General features: G+C 41.6%; 2 protein-coding genes across 3 annotated transcripts in view; one reads left to right on the plus strand and one right to left on the minus strand.

The window, feature by feature from the left end:
- LOC117969125 (uncharacterized) overlaps positions 1-4,442 on the minus strand; it is a 9,184-nt gene extending 4,742 nt beyond the window's left edge. The window contains exons 1-3 of one of the 2 annotated variants that reach the window (XM_059020521.1): positions 4,289-4,442; positions 778-836; positions 600-642 (exon numbers count right to left, since the gene is read on the minus strand). In XM_059020521.1, coding sequence (XP_058876504.1) covers positions 600-642; positions 778-827 — 93 coding nt within the window. In that variant the 5' untranslated portion in view covers positions 828-836; positions 4,289-4,442. The remainder of the gene's footprint in view (positions 1-599; positions 643-777; positions 837-4,288) is intronic. The other variant, XM_059020520.1, reaches the window with a different exon arrangement.
- An 8,757-nt stretch (positions 4,443-13,199) lies between these two features.
- On the plus strand, positions 13,200-17,906 carry LOC131730492 (interleukin-1 beta-like). The gene is made up of 6 exons (XM_059020516.1): positions 13,200-13,353; positions 14,632-14,718; positions 15,082-15,261; positions 15,898-16,031; positions 16,629-16,855; positions 17,499-17,906. The coding sequence occupies exons 2-6, from the start codon at positions 14,712-14,714 to the stop codon at positions 17,533-17,535; spliced, it is 585 nt and encodes a 194-aa protein (XP_058876499.1). The 5' UTR covers positions 13,200-13,353; positions 14,632-14,711; the 3' UTR covers positions 17,536-17,906.
- Positions 17,907-18,171: the final 265 nt, after the last annotated feature.

An 18,171-nucleotide genomic window follows, 5' to 3' on the forward strand; every position in this document is an offset into this window, starting at 1 on the left:
AAAAATTGCGTTTAATTAAATTACATTAAACCTCATTACTATTAGCTTTACTGTAAGGCAGAATTGCGTTTAATATAATGACATTGTGTGTGATGTACTGTAACTTTAACAGAGCTATTATCTCTAGTATGTGATATATAGGGCAGCAGTGTGGAGTAGTGGTTAGGGCTCTGGACTCTTGACCGGAAGGTCGTGGGTTCAATCCCAGGTGGGGGACACTGCTGCTGTACCCTTGAGCAAGGTACTTTACCTAGATTGCTCCAGTAAAAACACAACTGTATAAATGGGGAATTGCATGTAAAAATAATGTGATATCTTGCAACAATTTTAAGTCGCCCTGGATAAGGGTGTCGGCTAAGAAATAAATAATATATATTTAATAATATTAAACAGCACGCTTTTTTATTTATGACGTATGTTTTCACTGACATTATAAACTATTTGTTTGATAATTTAAAAATAAATAGCACGGCAAGTATATTGTTTACAGCATATATCCTTATCATTATAAATAATACATACATAATTACATAATTAAACATTCACAAAATCTAACAGAAACGGAGTGAAACTAGATTTGTATTTATTTAAGTGCTTACCTTGTCCACCGGAGGGCAGTCTGCTTCAAAGTCCAAGAAGACACTACAGAACAGAGAGACAGAGCACGTGAAACACCGCTGAACGCAACACTGTCAAGCTATTTAAAAAGACACATACTAATAATGCTATTAAATTATGGAAATGTATTATTTTGAAAATACAGTACGTCTGTCTTACCTGAAGATTTTTTGTGTCAGGTCTGAAGGTAAGCGTTTGTTGAAGCTCATTTTCACAAACTACACAGGGAACCAAAAAAAAAAGTATACTGAATTAAAACCTACAAACTTATATGTGAAATGGTACTATGCGGATTCATAGGCAGATCTAGTAAGGGGATGGGGGGGGTCCTGAGGTCCAGACCCCCCCCCCCCCCCCCCCCCTTCATTAAAAAAAAACAAAACCTTTGTACAAGACAAAATTAAAAGAAATAGTTACTAGACTGACTTTTTATGCCGCTAAATTAAGATGAGCATGAACGAGGTTATTTCAATGACAGGAATCATGACATACAGTAGCGATTTTTTTTTTATTATTATTTGGTCGTTGCCAAATATTTATATTATGTTCTCCCAATTCTGATATGTCCAATAATCACAGGGGTCGCTGGTGCGCGGTGAGCCGAGAGCACCCTGGCCGACCTTAGCCCTCTTGAGAGAATATTATCCAACGATCCATAGTTCGATCATTACGTCATGGCTTCTGGAATTTTAAAAGACGTATGGAATTTCGAATAGTTTGCTGTTCCAATACACGGGGACCCGCATTTCCGTGTATTCGATATCCGAACGCTATCCTTGTTCTTACGCTCACAAGAATAAAAGCCATATGCGTATAGTCTAATCGACAGCATACAGTTTAACATTACCAGCTACCAAATACAACCAGCCATTAATACTGACAGCGGATTAAAATAATGTGATATCTTGTAACAATTGTAAGTCGTCTGCTAAGCAATAATAATAATAATAATAATAATAATAATAATAATAATAATAATAATAATAATAATAATAATAATAATAATTAATCGAAATCAAATGACTTATTTATTCAATAGTATTTAAATAATTCACAGCAAGGAGAGTGCCTGGTTGCAATTGTAATGTTATTGTACCGCAGTCCAATGTGAAAATAAATAAATAAATAAATAAATAAATAAATAAATAAATAAATCCAGGAATCATTTTTTTGTCCATCCACATACAGGCCAAGAATACATAATCAAGCGGTTTAGTAACTGTAATACAGCTCATGCCATTTCTATTATTATTATTTATTTATTTATTTATTTATTTATTTATTTATTTCTTAGCAGACGCCCTTATCCAGGGCGACTTACAGTCGTAAACAAAAATACATTTCAAGAATCACAGTCCAAGTATTAATACAATTAAGAACAAGATAAATACAATGACTTTGGTTCTAGCAAGTACAAGTATGACAAAATATGATTCAATAACGGAGCAGATAACAGTGTCAGTGATAGTTACACCAGGATATAATTAAATACAAAATACTACAGATTAAATAACACTTGTGACAGATTACAGTACTCAAGTACAGGATTAAATGCAGTAAAATAGGGGGCAGATAAGAGCAAGTAAAGCGCATTTAAGGAAGAGTGATAAAGTGTCCAGAGGGAAAACAAAGTCATAATAATTAACTACCTGTCCAAGACACCTCGTGGCGAAACGCGGCGTGCTTTTTGTTTGTTCAATAAAATATATTTTAATCAGAAATGGACAGAGTGTGCGACCAAGTGTGTCTCTGAGTTGGCGGATCGCTGCAAAAATAAGGTTTGTCCACCTGCACGAAGTGAATGCTTGTGAGCAACATTCAATTGAGAGTTTCTATATATATGCAATGCTATGAGTGTGGCGATCGGGACTCCAAGTCCTTCTGCAGCGGGATGGCAAAAGCAGCGCTGAAAATAAGCTGCAGCTATAAACGAGCTGTCCTTCAAGAGGAACTTCCAGCGGGATGATGATGTCACGATGACGTCACCACACAATCTTCATTCCAAGAGGTTCCAGAGTGCCTCATTGGAAAACAGATTTGCGTCCTTTTTGCTTCCATGTATATGTATGTGTATGAATTCCATGATGCCTGAAGGGTTAAATAGAAACGAACGCAGCCGCGGAGCCTTACATCCTTAACTCAACTCAAACTCAACCTCTCTAAATCTGACCTCCTTTTCTTTCCCTCCTCCTCCCCCTCCTCTGATCTCTCTATCTCTGTTCCTCTGGAATCTACCACACTCTCTCCCTCTTCCTCAGCTAAGAACCTTGGAGTCACCCTGGACCCCTGCCTCTCTTATTCCCAGCACATCTCCACTCTGGCACGCACTTGCCGATTCTTCCTGAGCAACATCCGAAGAATCCGACCCTTCCTCACCAACTATGCTACCCAGCTCCTGGTCCAGGCCCTGGTACTCTCCCGCCTAGACTACTGCAACTCCCTCCTGGCTGGCCTCCCTGCGTCCGCCACCCGTCCGCTCCAGCTCATCCAGAACTCTGCTGCCCGCCTGGTGTTCTCTCTGCCTCGCTTCGTCCACGCTACTCCACTACTCCGCTCGCTCCACTGGCTCCCGATTACCGCTCGCATCCAGTTCAAGACTCTTGTACTAGCCTACAGATGCCTTGACCAGACTGCACCCAGCTACCTCCAGACCCTCATCTCTCCCTACACCCCCACTCGACCTCTCCGCTCCGCCTGCACTAGAAGACTGGCTCTACCTCCGCTACGCTCCCCTGCCTCCCGAGCCCGCTCCTTCTCCACCCTTGCTCCGCAGTGGTGGAATGACCTTCCTACAGATGTCAGGACTGCCCAGTCCCTGACCACATTCTGGCGCCTCCTTAAGACTCACCTCTTCACCTCTTCAAACAGCACCTGTAGAACTCCTCTGTTTGTATCCTGGGACACTATCACCCTTCATGTAAATGTGCTTTATTTTGCTCTTATCTGCCCCCTATTTTACTGCATTTAATTTTGTACTTCAGAATACTGTAATCTGCCAAGTGTTTAATTATTATTATTATTATTTATTTCTTAGCAGACGCCCTTATCCATGGCGACTTACAATCGTAAGCAAGTACTACAGGTTTAACCTGTAGTACTTTGTATTTAATCATATCCTGATGTAACTATCACTATTATCTGCTGTATTATTGAATTGTGGTTTGTCACACTTGTACTTTGCTTGAACAAAAGTTATTGTATTTCTTGCTCTTATTGTATTACTTGTATTGTAACACTTGAAATGTTTTTGCTTAAGATTGTAAGTCGCCCTGGATAAGGGCGTCTGCTAAGAAATAAATAAATAAATAAATAAATAATAATAACTACGTAGTAAATGACATCACAAGCGCATTCACAGATTTGAATAGACTGGTGTGCATTTCAGTAAGACATCGCACAGCAAACACAGGAGCGATGAGAATGTTTAAATGAATGAGAGGGCATTGATTGGATGATTTTCTTAACACTTTCCCATAGAATATACCACTGCTATAATAATAATAATAATAATAATAATAATAATAATAATAATAATAATAATAATAATAATAATATCACTACTACTAATAATGATAGTAAAATCTTAATAATGCCTCTAAGTATAATAATAGCTGCCGTCATATTCATGTTAATAACAGCACCATAGCAATTGCATAAGGAGTTCCTGTACCTGATGTGGCGCTGTGTGTCGTTATGAAGTATATTGCAGTGCAGCTGCGTCGCTTCGCTTTGCTTTGCTGGCGGTATTGTGCTCTGTTTGTTCCGGTGCTATCGCTCTGTGGATTCGCTTTGTGTTCCTCTGTCTGGAACCACGCTATATATTCAGCGCGGTCGGAAATTCCGTTTCGTGGCGTGGCGTGGCGTGGCTTGGCGGTGCTGAGTGGATTAGAACATTCCAATCATTAATTATTGCAGCATTTACACACAACATAACACCTGCTTGTGTTTTTAGTATTGGCATTTATTGATTATTATTACAAATCTGTCAAGTCCTCAAACGACTGGAGAAATACAGACACACAGACAAATACGCACACACAAATACACACGCACACACGCACTGACACACACACACACACACTGACACACACACACACACACACGCACTGACACACACACACACACACGCACTGACACACACACACACACACGCACTGACACACACACACACACACTGACACACACACACACACACACTGACTGACACACACAAGCGCGCGTTTTTAATCTTTTCAAACTTTAGTGTACATAAACAAAACAAAACAAGTTTATCTATAGCACAACGTATATGAGATCGCTACATGTTGATAAGCGACGAATCTTTATCAAATCTGTGGAGGCTGTGGGGATCTGTGGTTAAAGAAAAGGGCTTGTAAACCAGGAGGTCCCGGGTTCAAATCCCACCTCAGCCACTGACTCATTGTGTGACCCTGAGCAAGTCACTTCACTTCCTTGTGCTCTGTCTTTCGGGTGCGGCGTTACTGTAAGTGACTCTGCAGCTGATGCATAGTTCACACACCCTAGTCTCTGTAAGCCTTGGATAAAGGCGTCTTCTAAATAAACTAATAATATTAATTAAAGAAAACTAAAGTATTTTATGCTGGAGCACTTTATTGTAATTATTCTGCCTGACTGTGTTCACATTAATAAAGACGAGTCGCTTCTGCTTTGAAATGACAAAGTAAGCCTTGCGATCCATGTTACTATGAGCGCGTTTCTCAGCTGTGATTGAGATACACGAGAGGCTGAACACGGATCGATTGAATTCTTAAAGGAGAGGAGAACAGTCGGCGGAAAACACCGAAAACAGAAGCTCTAGAACGTGTGACTGGAAGTTATTTAAATATCTGACCGTCTGTCCATCTGAGTGCTCCTTTCTGCATTTTCCCTCGTGTTCTCTCGAGCAAGAAGGAGACTGATCAGAGAAGCTACCAAGAGGCCAATGGCAACTTTGCAAGAGCTACAGGCTTTTATGGCCAAGACTGGTCAAAGTGTGCATGTGACAACAATATCCCTAGCACTCCACAAATCTGGCCTGTATGGTAGGGTGGCAAGAAGGAAGCCATTACTCAAGAAAGCCCACCTTGAATCCCGTTTGAAGTATGCAAAAAAACACTCAGGAGATTCTGTAGCCAGGTGGCAAAAAGTTTTGTTGCCTGACGAAACTAAAATGGAACTTTTTGGACTAATTGCAAAACGTTATGTTTGATGCAAACCCAACACAGCGCATCACCCAAGGAACACCATCCCTACAGTGAAGCATGGTGGTGGCAGCATCGTGTTATGGGGATGTTTCTCATCGGCAGGGCCTGGGGAACTTGTCAGGATAGAAGGGAAGACGAATGGAGCAAAGTACAGAGAAGTCCTTGAGGAAAACCTGCTGCCCTCTGAAGAAAGCTGAAACTGGGACGGAAGATCACCTTTCAGCATGACAACGACCCAAAGCACACAGCCAGAGCTACACTGGAGTGGCTAAGGAACAAAAAGGTAAATGTCCTTGAGTGGCCCAGTCAGGGCCCCGACCTAAATCCAATCGAAAATTTGTGGCATGACTTGAAGATTGCTGTCCATCAACGCTCCCCAAGGAACTTGACAGAGCTTGAACAGTTTTGTAATGAAGAATGGTCAACTATTGCCAAATCTAGGTGTGCAAAGTTGGTAGAGACCTATCCCAACAGACTCACAGCTGTAATTGCTGCCAAAGGTGCTTCTACCAGGTATTAACTCAGAGGGGTGGAGACTTATCCAATTATGATCTTTCAGTTTTGTATTTTTAATATATATATTTTTTCTCAATAAAAACTTTTTTCCCCTTAACAGTGTGGAGTATGGTGTGTAGATAAGTGGAAAAAAATCCTCATTTAAATGCATGAAACTCTGAGGCACAACAAAATGTGAAAAAAGTTCAAGGGGGTGTAGACTTTCTATAGACACTGTGTGTGTGTGTGTGTGTGTGTGTGTATATATATAATATACTGTATATAATACATAGTTATATATATATATATTTCAGGACACTTGTGATTGATTCGATTCGATTACATTAGAATATTGTACAGGACAGAACGACATCGTGGCGATGAGGATCAGAATTAATGAAACTGGAAAAAACACTTTTGTTTGTTTCGTTGTTTTGTTCTTTCTGCCTCGCTAATAATAATCATTCATAATTACAGGGCGGCATAATTACAGGGCGGCATTCGGCGAAGCGACTTACCTGTATGCTCTGTGTGTGTGTGTGTGTGTGTCTGTGTGTGTGTGTCAGTGTGTGAGCGTGTGTGTGTGTGTCTGTGTGTGTGTGTGTCAGTGTGTGTGTGTGTGTGTGTGTGTGTGTGTGTCAGTGTGTGAGCGTGAGTCAGGAAGTAGGTTTATTTATTTAAATAGGGCCTGCCATGCACAGTGTCTCAAAGCGCTTTGACACACACACAGTGAAACAGACACACACACACACACACACACACACACACATACACAGAGACAGAGACACACAGACAGACGCACACACTGTATGGAAGTACATCTGTGTCAAAAACGCGTTATTTTGTGAGGGTTCATATATTTAGTACAGTATTGATTCGGACCAATCAGAATAAATAAAATACTAGCTGTTCTAAATGCATGTAAATGAGCTCTGCGTGTTCTACGTAGGGGCGCGTCATTGTGCAGGCATGCAGCCTAATTACAAGAGCAGCCAATCACAGTCAGACATTAATTACAGACATTATTATTATTATTATTATTATTATTATTATTATTATTATTATTATTATTATTATTAAATTGTTTAGCAGACATTTTTATCCAAAGCTAATTACATAAATTACACAAAATATTACAGGCAATATTGCAGATTGCTAAATATTATGCCGTATTACAGGCAATACAAATGCAAAATGGGTGGGGGGCATATTTTGGGGGCTATATGCATATTACGGTGTGTCAGTGTGCCCCGCCCCTGTGTGTGTTTTATAGTTATCTGTTGCGTGTTAATGTTGGTCTATATTAGTGCACGGGTTATGTAGCACGAGTGTTAGACTATAAAGTGTATATTTGTATTACGTCACGAGCAGATTAAAAGGGGTATTTGTACGGAAGCACGGGAAATGCACAAACTAGTTCACGTGCAGGTGTACCGAGATTCCAATTTTGTTTCGTCCACTGTTTGTTTGTTCTGTGTCCGTGTTTTGTTTTGTTCAAACCTTTTATTCCTTCATGTATTATTATTTACAATAATAAAAACGCAAACAGCGCATTCATCTCTCCAATCTGCCGTGGACTCCTCTCGTTTCCCTCGCAGTGCTGGGTGTTTGTTCGGGGTCTGACGTCACGCTTGCCACATCCGGGGAATGGTGTTATTGTCGTATTAGTTAATCCTGCCCTGCGTTGGGGGCAGGTGAAGATTCCTCATTATTGATTGGTGCTGAAAAAAATGCTACATTGAAAATAAAGTATAAATTAGGAACTATCATCTTGCAATTAGCAGGATACGATGTCGTGCACGGTGTACTCCCCTATTTCAAACTTTACATATGATCCGCATCAAAGGGAACTCAAAGCAACCCATGAGTGAGTCTCAACGGGGCTGACGGAGCAGCGCTATAACATAGACAAATCTATAAAGTACAACGCCAGTCCCATTGAATATGAAAGCTATTTTTAATGCAATTCTCGTGTCTGCAAAACATGTGTGCCTCATTTTGTTTTGAATCGGAATTATGGATGATTACCATGGGAAGTACTCTGCAGTGCACAGCTCCAGTGTGGAGCAGTGGTTAGGGCTCTGGACGCTTGACCGGAGGGTCGTGGGTTCAATCCCAGGTGGGGGACACTGTTGCTGTACCCTTGAGCAAGGTACTTTACCTAGATTGCTCCAGTAAAAACCCAACTGTATAAATGGGTAATTGTATGTAAAAAATAATGTGATATCTTGTAACAATTGTAAGTCGCCCTCGATAAGGGTGTCTGCTAAGAAATAAATAATAATAATACAGACATACACACCGCAGTTCCTCTGTGCGTGAGATTGCGTTTGTGTTTGTGTTGTGCCACACAGTTTTAATTAGGAGGGTCATTTCATTGTCATGCATGATACAGGTTGAGGCGTTTCGCTGAATGTCGCCCTGTAATTATGAAGGATTATGAAGGATTATTATGGGCACTGCACAAAGAACGAAATACAGAAACAAAAAAAAAGTGTTTTTCCTGTTTCATTAAATTTAATATTTATAAATACATATATTTTAATTCTAATACTCGTCCCCGGCACTATTATCTCGTTCCATCCGATCCAATATTCTAATGTAATCGTATCATAAGTGACCTGAAATGTTCGATATTGTTTTTTTTTTTCTTTTTTCCCAGATATTAAAACTTATTCAATATTTAAAAAGAAAATAAATCAACGTGTGTGTGTGTGTGTGTGTGTGTGTCAGTGTGTGAGCGTGTGTGTGTGTGTCAGTGTGTGAGCGTGTGTGTGTGTGTCAGTGTGTGAGCGTGTGTGTGTGTGTGTGTGTGTGTGTGTCAGTGTGTGAGCGTGTGTGTGTGTGTGTGTGTGTGTGTGTGTGTCAGTGTGTGAGCGTGTGTGTGAGCGTGTGTGTGTGTGTGTGTGTGTCAGTGTGTGAGCGTGTGTCAGGAAGCAGGTTTATTTATTTAAATAGGGCCTGCCATGCACAGTGTCTCAAAGCGCTTTGACACACACACAGTGAAACAGACACACACACACACACACACACACGCACACATACACAGAGACACACAGACAGACACACACAACACACTGACACACTCACACATAGACACACACGCACACACACACACTGACACACACGCACACAGACAGACAAACTCACACACCCCCACACACGGACACACACACAGACAGACAGACAGACGCACACACAGTATGGAAGTACATCTGGGTCAAAAACGCGTTATTTTGTGAGGGTTCATATATTTAGTACAGTATTGATTCGGACCAATCAGAATAAATAAAATACTAGCTGTTCTAAATGCATGTAAATGAGCTCTGCGTGTTCTACGTAGGGGCGCGTCATTGTGCAGGCATGCAGCGTATTACAAGAGCAGCCAATCACAGTCAGACATTAATTACAGACATTATTATTATTATTATCATCATTATTATTATTATTATTATTATTATTATTATTATTATTATTATTATTAAATTGTTTAGCAGACATTTTTATCCAAAGCGAGTTACAGAAATATTACAAAATATTACAGGCAATATTGCAGATTGCTAAATATTATGCCGTATTACAGGCAATACAAATGCAAAATGGGTGGGGGGCATATTTTGGGGGCTATATGCATATTACGGTGTGTCAGTGTGCCCCGCCCCTGTGTGTGTTTTATAGTTATCTGTTGCGTGTTAATGTTGGTCTATATTAGTGCACGGGTTATGTAGCACGAGTGTTAGACTATAAAGTGTATATTTGTATTACGTCACGAGCAGATTAAAAGGGGTATTTGTACGGAAGCACGGGAAATGCACAAACTAGTTCACGTGCAGGTGTACCGAGATTCCAATTTTGTTTCGTCCACTGTTTGTTTGTTCTGTGTCCGTGTTTTGTTTTGTTCAAACCTTTTATTCCTTCATGTATTATTATTTACAATAATAAAAACGCAAACAGCGCATTCATCTCTCCAATCTGCCGTGGACTCCTCTCGTTTCCCTCGCAGTGCTGGGTGTTTGTTCGGGGTCTGACGTCACGCTTGCCACATCCGGGGAATGGTGTTATTGTCGTATTAGTTAATCCTGCCCTGCGTTGGGGGCAGGTGAAGATTCCTCATTATTGATTGGTGCTGAAAAAAATGCTACATTGAAAATAAAGTATAAATTAGGAACTATCATCTTGCAATTAGCAGGATACGATGTCGTGCACGGTGTACTCCCCTATTTCAAACTTTACATATGATCCGCATCAAAGGGAACTCAAAGCAACCCAAGAGTGAGTCTCAACGGGGCTGACGGAGCAGCGCTATAACATAGACAAATCTATAAAGTACAACGCCAGTCCCATTGAATATGAAAGCTATTTTTAATGCAATTCTCGTGTCTGCAAAACATGTGTGCCTCATTTTGTTTTGAATCGGAATTATGGATGATTACCATGGGAAGTACTGTGCAGTGCACAGCTCCAGTGTGGAGTAGTGGTTAGGTCTCTGGACGCTTGACCGGAGGGTCGTGGGTTCAATCCCAGGTGGGGGACACTGTTGCTGTACCCTTGAGCAAGGTACTTTACCTAGATTGCTCCAGTAAAAACCCAACTGTATAAATGGGTAATTGTATGTAAAAAATAACGTGATATCTTGTAACAATTGTAAGTCGCCCTCGATAAGGGTGTCTGCTAAGAAATAAATAATAATAATAATACAGACATACACACCGCAGTTCCTCTGTGCGTGAGATTGCGTTTGTGTTTGTGTTGTGCCACACAGTTTTAATTAGGAGGGTCATTTCATTGTCATGCATGATACAGGTTGAGGCGTTTCGCTGAATGTCGCCCTGTAATTATGAAGGATTATGAAGGATTATTACGAGCACTGCACAAAGAACAAAACACAGAAACAAAAAAAAGTGTTTTTCCTGTTTCATTAAATTTAATATTTATAAATACATATATTTTAATTCTAATACTCGTCCCCGGCACTATTATCTCGTTCCATCCGATCCAATATTCTAATGTAATCGTATCACAAGTGACCTGAAATATTCGATATTGGTTTTTTTTTTCTTTTTTCCCAGATATTAAAACATATTCAATGTATACAAATGGTAAAGCACAGAGAGGTCTGGTAAAGCATAGGGAAGCATTGTAAAGCACAGAGAGGTCTGGTAAAGCATAGGGAAGCATTGTAAAGCACAGAGAGGTGTGGTAAAGCATAGGCAAGCATTGTAAAGCACAGAGAGGTCTGGTAAAGCATAGGGAAGCACTGTAAAGCACAGAGAGGTCTGGTAAAGCATAGGCAAGCATTGTAAAGCACAGAGAAGTCTGGTAAAGCATAGGGAAGCATTGTAAAGCACAGAGAGGTCTGGTAAAGCATAGGGATGCATTGTAAAGCACAGAGAGGTCTGGTAAAGCATAGGGAAGCATTGTAAAGCACAGAGAGGTCTGGTAAAGCATAGGGATGCATTGTAAAGCACAGAGAGGTCTGGTAAAGCATAGGGAAGCATTGTAAAGCACAGAGGGGTCTGGTAAAGCACAGGGAAGCATTGTAAAGCACAGAAGTAAAGCAGCTTTTAAAACACACAAGGGTACATTTATAGTCTAGCCAGAGGAATAGCACAAGGAAAATGCATAAAGGAGCACTCAGATGTCCTGTGGTAAACTTTGACAAGGGGACGGGCGGTCGGATATTTAAATAACTTCCAGTCACACGTTCTAGAGCTTCTGTTTTTGGTGTTTTCCGCCAACTGTTCTCCTCTCCTTTAAGAATTCAATGGATCCGTGTTCAGCCTCTCGTGTATCTCAATCACAGCTGAGAAACGCGCTCATAGTAGCATGGATCGCAAGGCTTACTTTGTCATTTCAAAGCAGAAGCGACTCGTCTTTATTAATGTGTTACAGTCAGGCAGAGTGATTATAATGAAGTGCTCCAGCATAAAATACTTTAGTTTTCATTATATATATAGTATTAATATTATTTGTTTATTTAGCTGACGCCTTTATCCAAGGCTTACAGAGACTAGGGTGTGTGAACTATGCATCAGCTGCAGAGTCACTTACAACTACGTCTCACCCGAAAGACGGAGCACAAGGAGGTGAAGTGACTTGCTCAGGGTCACACAATGAGTCAGTGGCTGAGGTGGGATTTGAACCCGGGACCTCCTGGTTTACAAGCCCTTTTCTTTAACCACAGATCCCCACAGTCTCCACAGATTTGATAAAGATTCGTCGCTTATCAACATGTAGCGATCTCATATACGTTGTGTTATTGATAAACGAAACGTTTTGTTATGTTTACGTACACAAAAGGTTGAAATGATTCAATGTGTGTGTGTCCGTGTGTGTATCCGTTCGTGTGTGTGTGTGTGTCCGTGTGTGTGTCCGTCCGTGTGTGTGTATGTCAATGTGTGTTTGTGTGTGTCTCTGTGTGTGTCAGTGTGTGTGTGTCTCTGTGTGAGTGTGTGTGTGTGTGTCCGTGTGTGTGTATGTCAATCTGTGTGTGTGTCTCTGTGTGTGTCAGTGTGTGTGTGTGTCTCTGTGTGCGTGTGTGTGTGCGTGTGTGTGTGTGTGTCTCTGTGTGCGTGTGTGTGTGCGTGTGTGTGTGTGTGTCTCTGTGTGCGTGTGTGTGTGCGTGTGTGTGTGTGTGTCTCTGTGTGCGTGTGTGTGTGCGTGTGTGTGTGCGTGTATGTGTGTGTGTGTGTCCGTCGAGGGATTATTATAATAATCAATAAACGCCAATATTACACAAGCAGATGTTATGTTGTGCGTAAATGTTGCAATAATAAATGATTGGAATTGTGTAACGCACTCAGCACCGCCACGCCCTCCCCTCCCCTCCCCTCCCCTCCCCTCCCCTCCCTTCCCTTCCCTTCTCCAATTTCCGGCCGCTCTGAATATATAGCGTGGTTCCAGACAGAGGAACACAAAGCGAATCCACAGAGCGACAGCACCGGAACAAACAGAGCACAATACCGCCAGCAAAGCAAAGCGAAGCGACGCAGCTGCACTGCAATATACTTCATAACGACACACAGCGCCACATCAGGTACAGGAACTCCTTATGCAATTGCTATGGTGCTGTTATTAACATGAATATGACGGCAGCTATTATTATACTTAGCGGCATTATTAAGATTTTACTATCATTATTAGTAGTAGTGATATTATTATTATTATTATTATTATTATTATTATTATTATTATTATTATAGCAGTGGTATATTCTATGGGAAAGTGTTAAGAAAATCATCCAATCAATGCCCTCTCATTCATTTAAACATTCTCATCGCTCCTGTGTTTGCTGTGCGATGTCTTGCTGAAATGCCCACCAGTCTATTCAAATCTGTGAATGCGCTTGTGATGTCATTTACTACGTAGTTAAGGATGTAAGGATCCGTGGCTGCGTTCGTTTCTATTTAACCCTTCAGGCATCATGGAATTCATACACATACATATACATGGAAGCAAAAAGGACGCAAATCTGTTTTCCAATGAGGCTCTCTGGAACCTCTTGGAATGAAGATTGTGTGGTGACGTCATCGTGACATCATCATCCTGCTGGACGTTCCTCTTGAAGGACAGCTCGTTTATAGCAGCAGCTTATTTTCAGCGCTGCTTTTCCCATCCAGCTGCAGAAGGACTTGGAGTCCCGATCGCCACACTCATAGCATCTCAGCTCTGCTGTAGACAGTTTTAATGATTGTGCAATTATAACCTCTTGCGATAAAACGCTTCTGCATATCGGGAGCTTTCATTTCATAATCGGATGTTTTTATTGTAGAAATTGCCCGTATGGTGTGTTTTTGATCACGTGTATCGGGTTGTCGCTACTATCTAAAAAAATCGTGTTCGTGTCGGTTCATTTTTCTTCTTTTAAGAGGCATAATGACAAAGCTTCTAGCGCCCCCCTGTGGGGTATATTGGAATGCAAACTTTCAACATCAAACGTCGCAAGTATCGCATTACTGGGAACTGAACATCGTGTCAATAATGTGATACGTCCCTGGTGATAAAAAACGATGGTAACTGCACATTGTTTTAAAATAACCAACAAACTGACTTAAGGGTTCAGAAATCGAATTATTTCCTGGTATTATATGTCTTCCAGGAGGCTTCAATGAATCTTTATGAACTTTAGGTAAAAAAAAATTGTGTCATTGGATGCTCTATAATTTCACATGCAGTAAAGTCACAGCTTCCGATAAAGCAATGCAGTTCTCTATGGCCTCGATTATCTTTCGACCCATCCAGTCTTGCATAATCCAACATGGTTTTGGAGTTTGCTCATGCTGTCCAAGTTTACAACACAATTTCCTTCCTCTAGGAAACGCTGACGTTGATCGGTGATCTGTTGAGAAACAAAACCCCCCTCGTTGATTTTTGCCGTACACTTTGGAGCACGTGATGGAAGGTAGGACCACACTACTGGACTAGGTTTTAAAAAAAAAATGTTTTAATCAATTAAATATATTGTTTAGTTACAAATATTTTTCATGCACGACATTATAAACTTGAAGAAGAAAAGAAATGTGTTAAATATCGATTAAAGTCGTTAACAGCAGCTCCGATTTTGTTGAATGCTCTCATGGGGTAAATTAGCCATCCTACCATTAAACAGCAGTTTTAATCTAAGCAATGACGTCACTGCATGGTGGTGATGTCATTTCGTTACTTTACAAACAGGGTGAAGAAAGCATCAATCCGCTTCATGCATTTCCTCCCTTTGAGAGAATTCAGCGCGTGGATCGTAATGTTCTCTTGCCCCGCCCCTCAGGTCACGGGGTCCTGGACTCGGTCAGCTATCGGGAATCGGGCCAGCTGATACGGGGACACTATGCCGTGCCCCACTCGATCTGCGACGTGTATAACAAGTACTGGGTGCTGAAAGGGCTGGACCGGTATTACCCAGAGCTGTCAGCCATGATGCTGCAGCCTCTCGACATCTCACAGCAAGGTAAGGGGGCGGGGCGGGGGGCGGGGCGGGGCGGGTGTATTTGTGATGTATTTATGATTTTCATCATATGGAATTTGAATGTCTGAATATTCGTCACGTGTTAGCTTCAAAATTGCAGTTTCAGACACTTGAGTGTTTAAGAATAAAAGAGACGATGAGATTATGAATACCTCTCTTGAATCATGTTCAGAAGTAATTGATAATGCAATAATTATGACATGGGTCTTTTTTTAAAGATGTAAACCCTAAAGTAATCTAATGAATTGATTAATTGCGATTAACAATGAGGTGTATCAGTAGAGATTGTGTTCCGATCGACAGTAATGTTTGTCACCCGACGAAGACTCTTGTAGTCGAGGCGCGTCGTCCACGTGGATGCGGCAGTTTTTATATATTTTTGAAATGTTTGTGTAATAAAAACGCATTTTGGGCTTGTGAGTGGTGTGGATGATGAAGAAAAATCACAAAGTGTGCGAGGGAGGGAGAGAGGGGGAAGGCATATATATATATATATATATATATATAAACTGCTGCTCGGTCTCATCACTGCAACATGAGACAAAATGAAAATGTGAAAATGTTATTGTAATCCCCCCCCCCACTCCTCTCCTCTCCTCTCCTCTCCTCTCCCCGCAGTGACTCTCCTCATCTCCACCTACATACCGCGGAGCAACCCCGGATCGGGGCAGCTCATGGTTCTGGGCATCATGGACACTAACTACTTCCTGTCCTGCAGCGGCCCGCCCAACTCACCCGTCCTGAACCTGGAGGTGAGAGAGAGAGAGGGGGGGGGGGGGAGAGAGGAGAGAGAGAGTAGGAGAGAGGGGGGAGAGAGAGAGGGGGGGGAGAGAGAGAGAGAGAGAGAGAGGGGGGAGAGAGAGGGAGAGAGAGAGGAGGGAGGGAGGGAGAGAGAGAGGAGGGAGGGAGGGAGAGAGAGAGAGAGAGAGAGAGAGGAGAGCACACACACACACTAAGAGAGAGAGGGACACTGACACACAAAGAGACACACACTAGGGCTGATCAAGCTGCTATTAAAACCTGGACTGGGTGACACTGCTGTGCAATAGGAGTCATCACTACACACACACACACTATTTTCTTTATTGTTTATGTATTTATTAATTTATATATTTATTTAATCTTGAATCAAGCCTTTTGCTTTGACCCATTTGCTGGTAGCACAGCTTGCTCGTGTCTCTGATATTTGCGATTGGTTTATTGCACACTGGCTGGCAGATTAATTGATCATGCATTGAGGTTATTTTATGAAAAACAATATTATTACTAAAAAGAAAACACACATAAAACAGTTGTAGAGTTCATTATATCGTTTTACCGTGATTGGACTTCTAATTTTTATTTCTTAGACAGTAGTGAATCCGGCTGAGAGTTTGAATACGATCAGCACGAGCAGCGACGCGGCCCGGTTCCTGTTTTACAAGCGAGACAGCGGCATAACCTCCGCTTTCGAGTCGGCTCGGTTCCCCGGCTGGTTTATCAGCAACCACAGATATAATGACATTTCAACAGCGGCCATGTGTAACGGAAGAAAGGACCCAAGCCGCGTCACCGAGTTCAATCTCTCACGCATAAGGTAAGTACCAAGCACGCTCGTACCGATCCGTGACGGCGCCCCTCCAGAAACTTGAAGTCAGCGAATAAAATAAAAAAAAAGAAAGTGTTCAAAATCTTTGTAAATGTCCCATGGAAGAACAGAAACGAAACCTGGAGCCTTCAAATGCGCTTTTCTTGCCGTCGGTGATGCAACGTCATTGATGACGCGGTCATAGTTCAGAGAGTTGGCCAGTGGATATAATGGCTGGATTGGACAAGCGTTCCTGGAAGTACTGGAAGCATCGAGATGATGATGATGATGATGATGATAAAAAAAACAAGTTATTAATGTTCAATGCGGTTTATGCTGTTCTGTGATTCTTGAAATGTATTTTTGTTTACGACTGTAAGTCGCCCTGGATAAGGGCGTCTGCTAAGAAATAAATGATAAAATTGCTGCGGGAGTTTTTCCACATCTAGTGGCCGTATTCCGTCGTTGTTGTTGTTCTAGGGCGAGGGGTCTCAAGGCTTTTCAGTCTGGGACCCCTTCTTCAGTTTGGGACCCCTTTTTCAGTCTGGGACCCCTTTTTTCTCAGGGTGAACAGCTCGCGACCCCCAGTGATCATTCAGTGTCCTCTGGATTGAACATTTAAGTCACTTGTGCCACTCTTTCTCTTCCATAGGAAATCTGTGATGAAACCAGACGCCCCCCCTGTTTAGATTGTGCTCCTAGATCTCCTGATCCGCCCCTCCTGCTCTGCACTGGACTCTCCTGACCTCAGCACCACGTTACTGGATCCTCAGCTGATGCATTATCCTTGCACTATTGCACTGCTAACATGTCACTGTAGATATAACTTGCTGTGATCCTAACTGGCTGCATCCTAGTTCATATTGTATTCTAGTAGTATTATTATTATTATCTGCACTGACTGTAAACTACACTGTGTTTAAATATGAAGCTTGCATTGTAACCCTGTGCTGCCCTGGAACACCTGTGAGTCGCCTTGGATAAAGGCGTCTGACTAATAAATACATACATACATACATAAATAAATAAATAAATAAATAAATAAATAAATCAATCAAAATTCGAAGTCACCTGACTATTTGTGTCAACTTTCTCAGTGTCCACCAGAGGGAGACAGACTCGTTTTACCAGCGAGGTCTTTCTTTTGAAGTACAGAAATGCCACACGCAGCGTGAACCGCCCTCTGCGTGAAAAGGAAAAGGGGTCCCCACTCGAGAAACCAAATACAGAAGTAAGCGTGGCTAAGACAGACTACGTTTAGTCCTGACGGTTGTTTGGAGTATGGATGGCGGTGCACACAGGCATTTAGTAGTACTGTATTATTT

Source organism: Acipenser ruthenus, unplaced genomic scaffold, assembly GCF_902713425.1.
Source record: "Acipenser ruthenus unplaced genomic scaffold, fAciRut3.2 maternal haplotype, whole genome shotgun sequence".
In the NCBI taxonomy this organism is placed as follows: Eukaryota; Metazoa; Chordata; class Actinopteri; order Acipenseriformes; family Acipenseridae; genus Acipenser; species Acipenser ruthenus.

What these genes read in the sequence shown, in the direction of transcription:
- LOC131730492 (XM_059020516.1), top strand. An exon ending in TCTCGACATCTCACAGCAAG is followed by an intron (nt 15,262 to 15,897) that starts GTAAGGGGGCGG and finishes CTCTCCCCGCAG; the next exon opens with TGACTCTCCTCATCTCCACC. An exon ending in CACCCGTCCTGAACCTGGAG is followed by an intron (nt 16,032 to 16,628) that starts GTGAGAGAGAGA and finishes TTTATTTCTTAG; the next exon opens with ACAGTAGTGAATCCGGCTGA.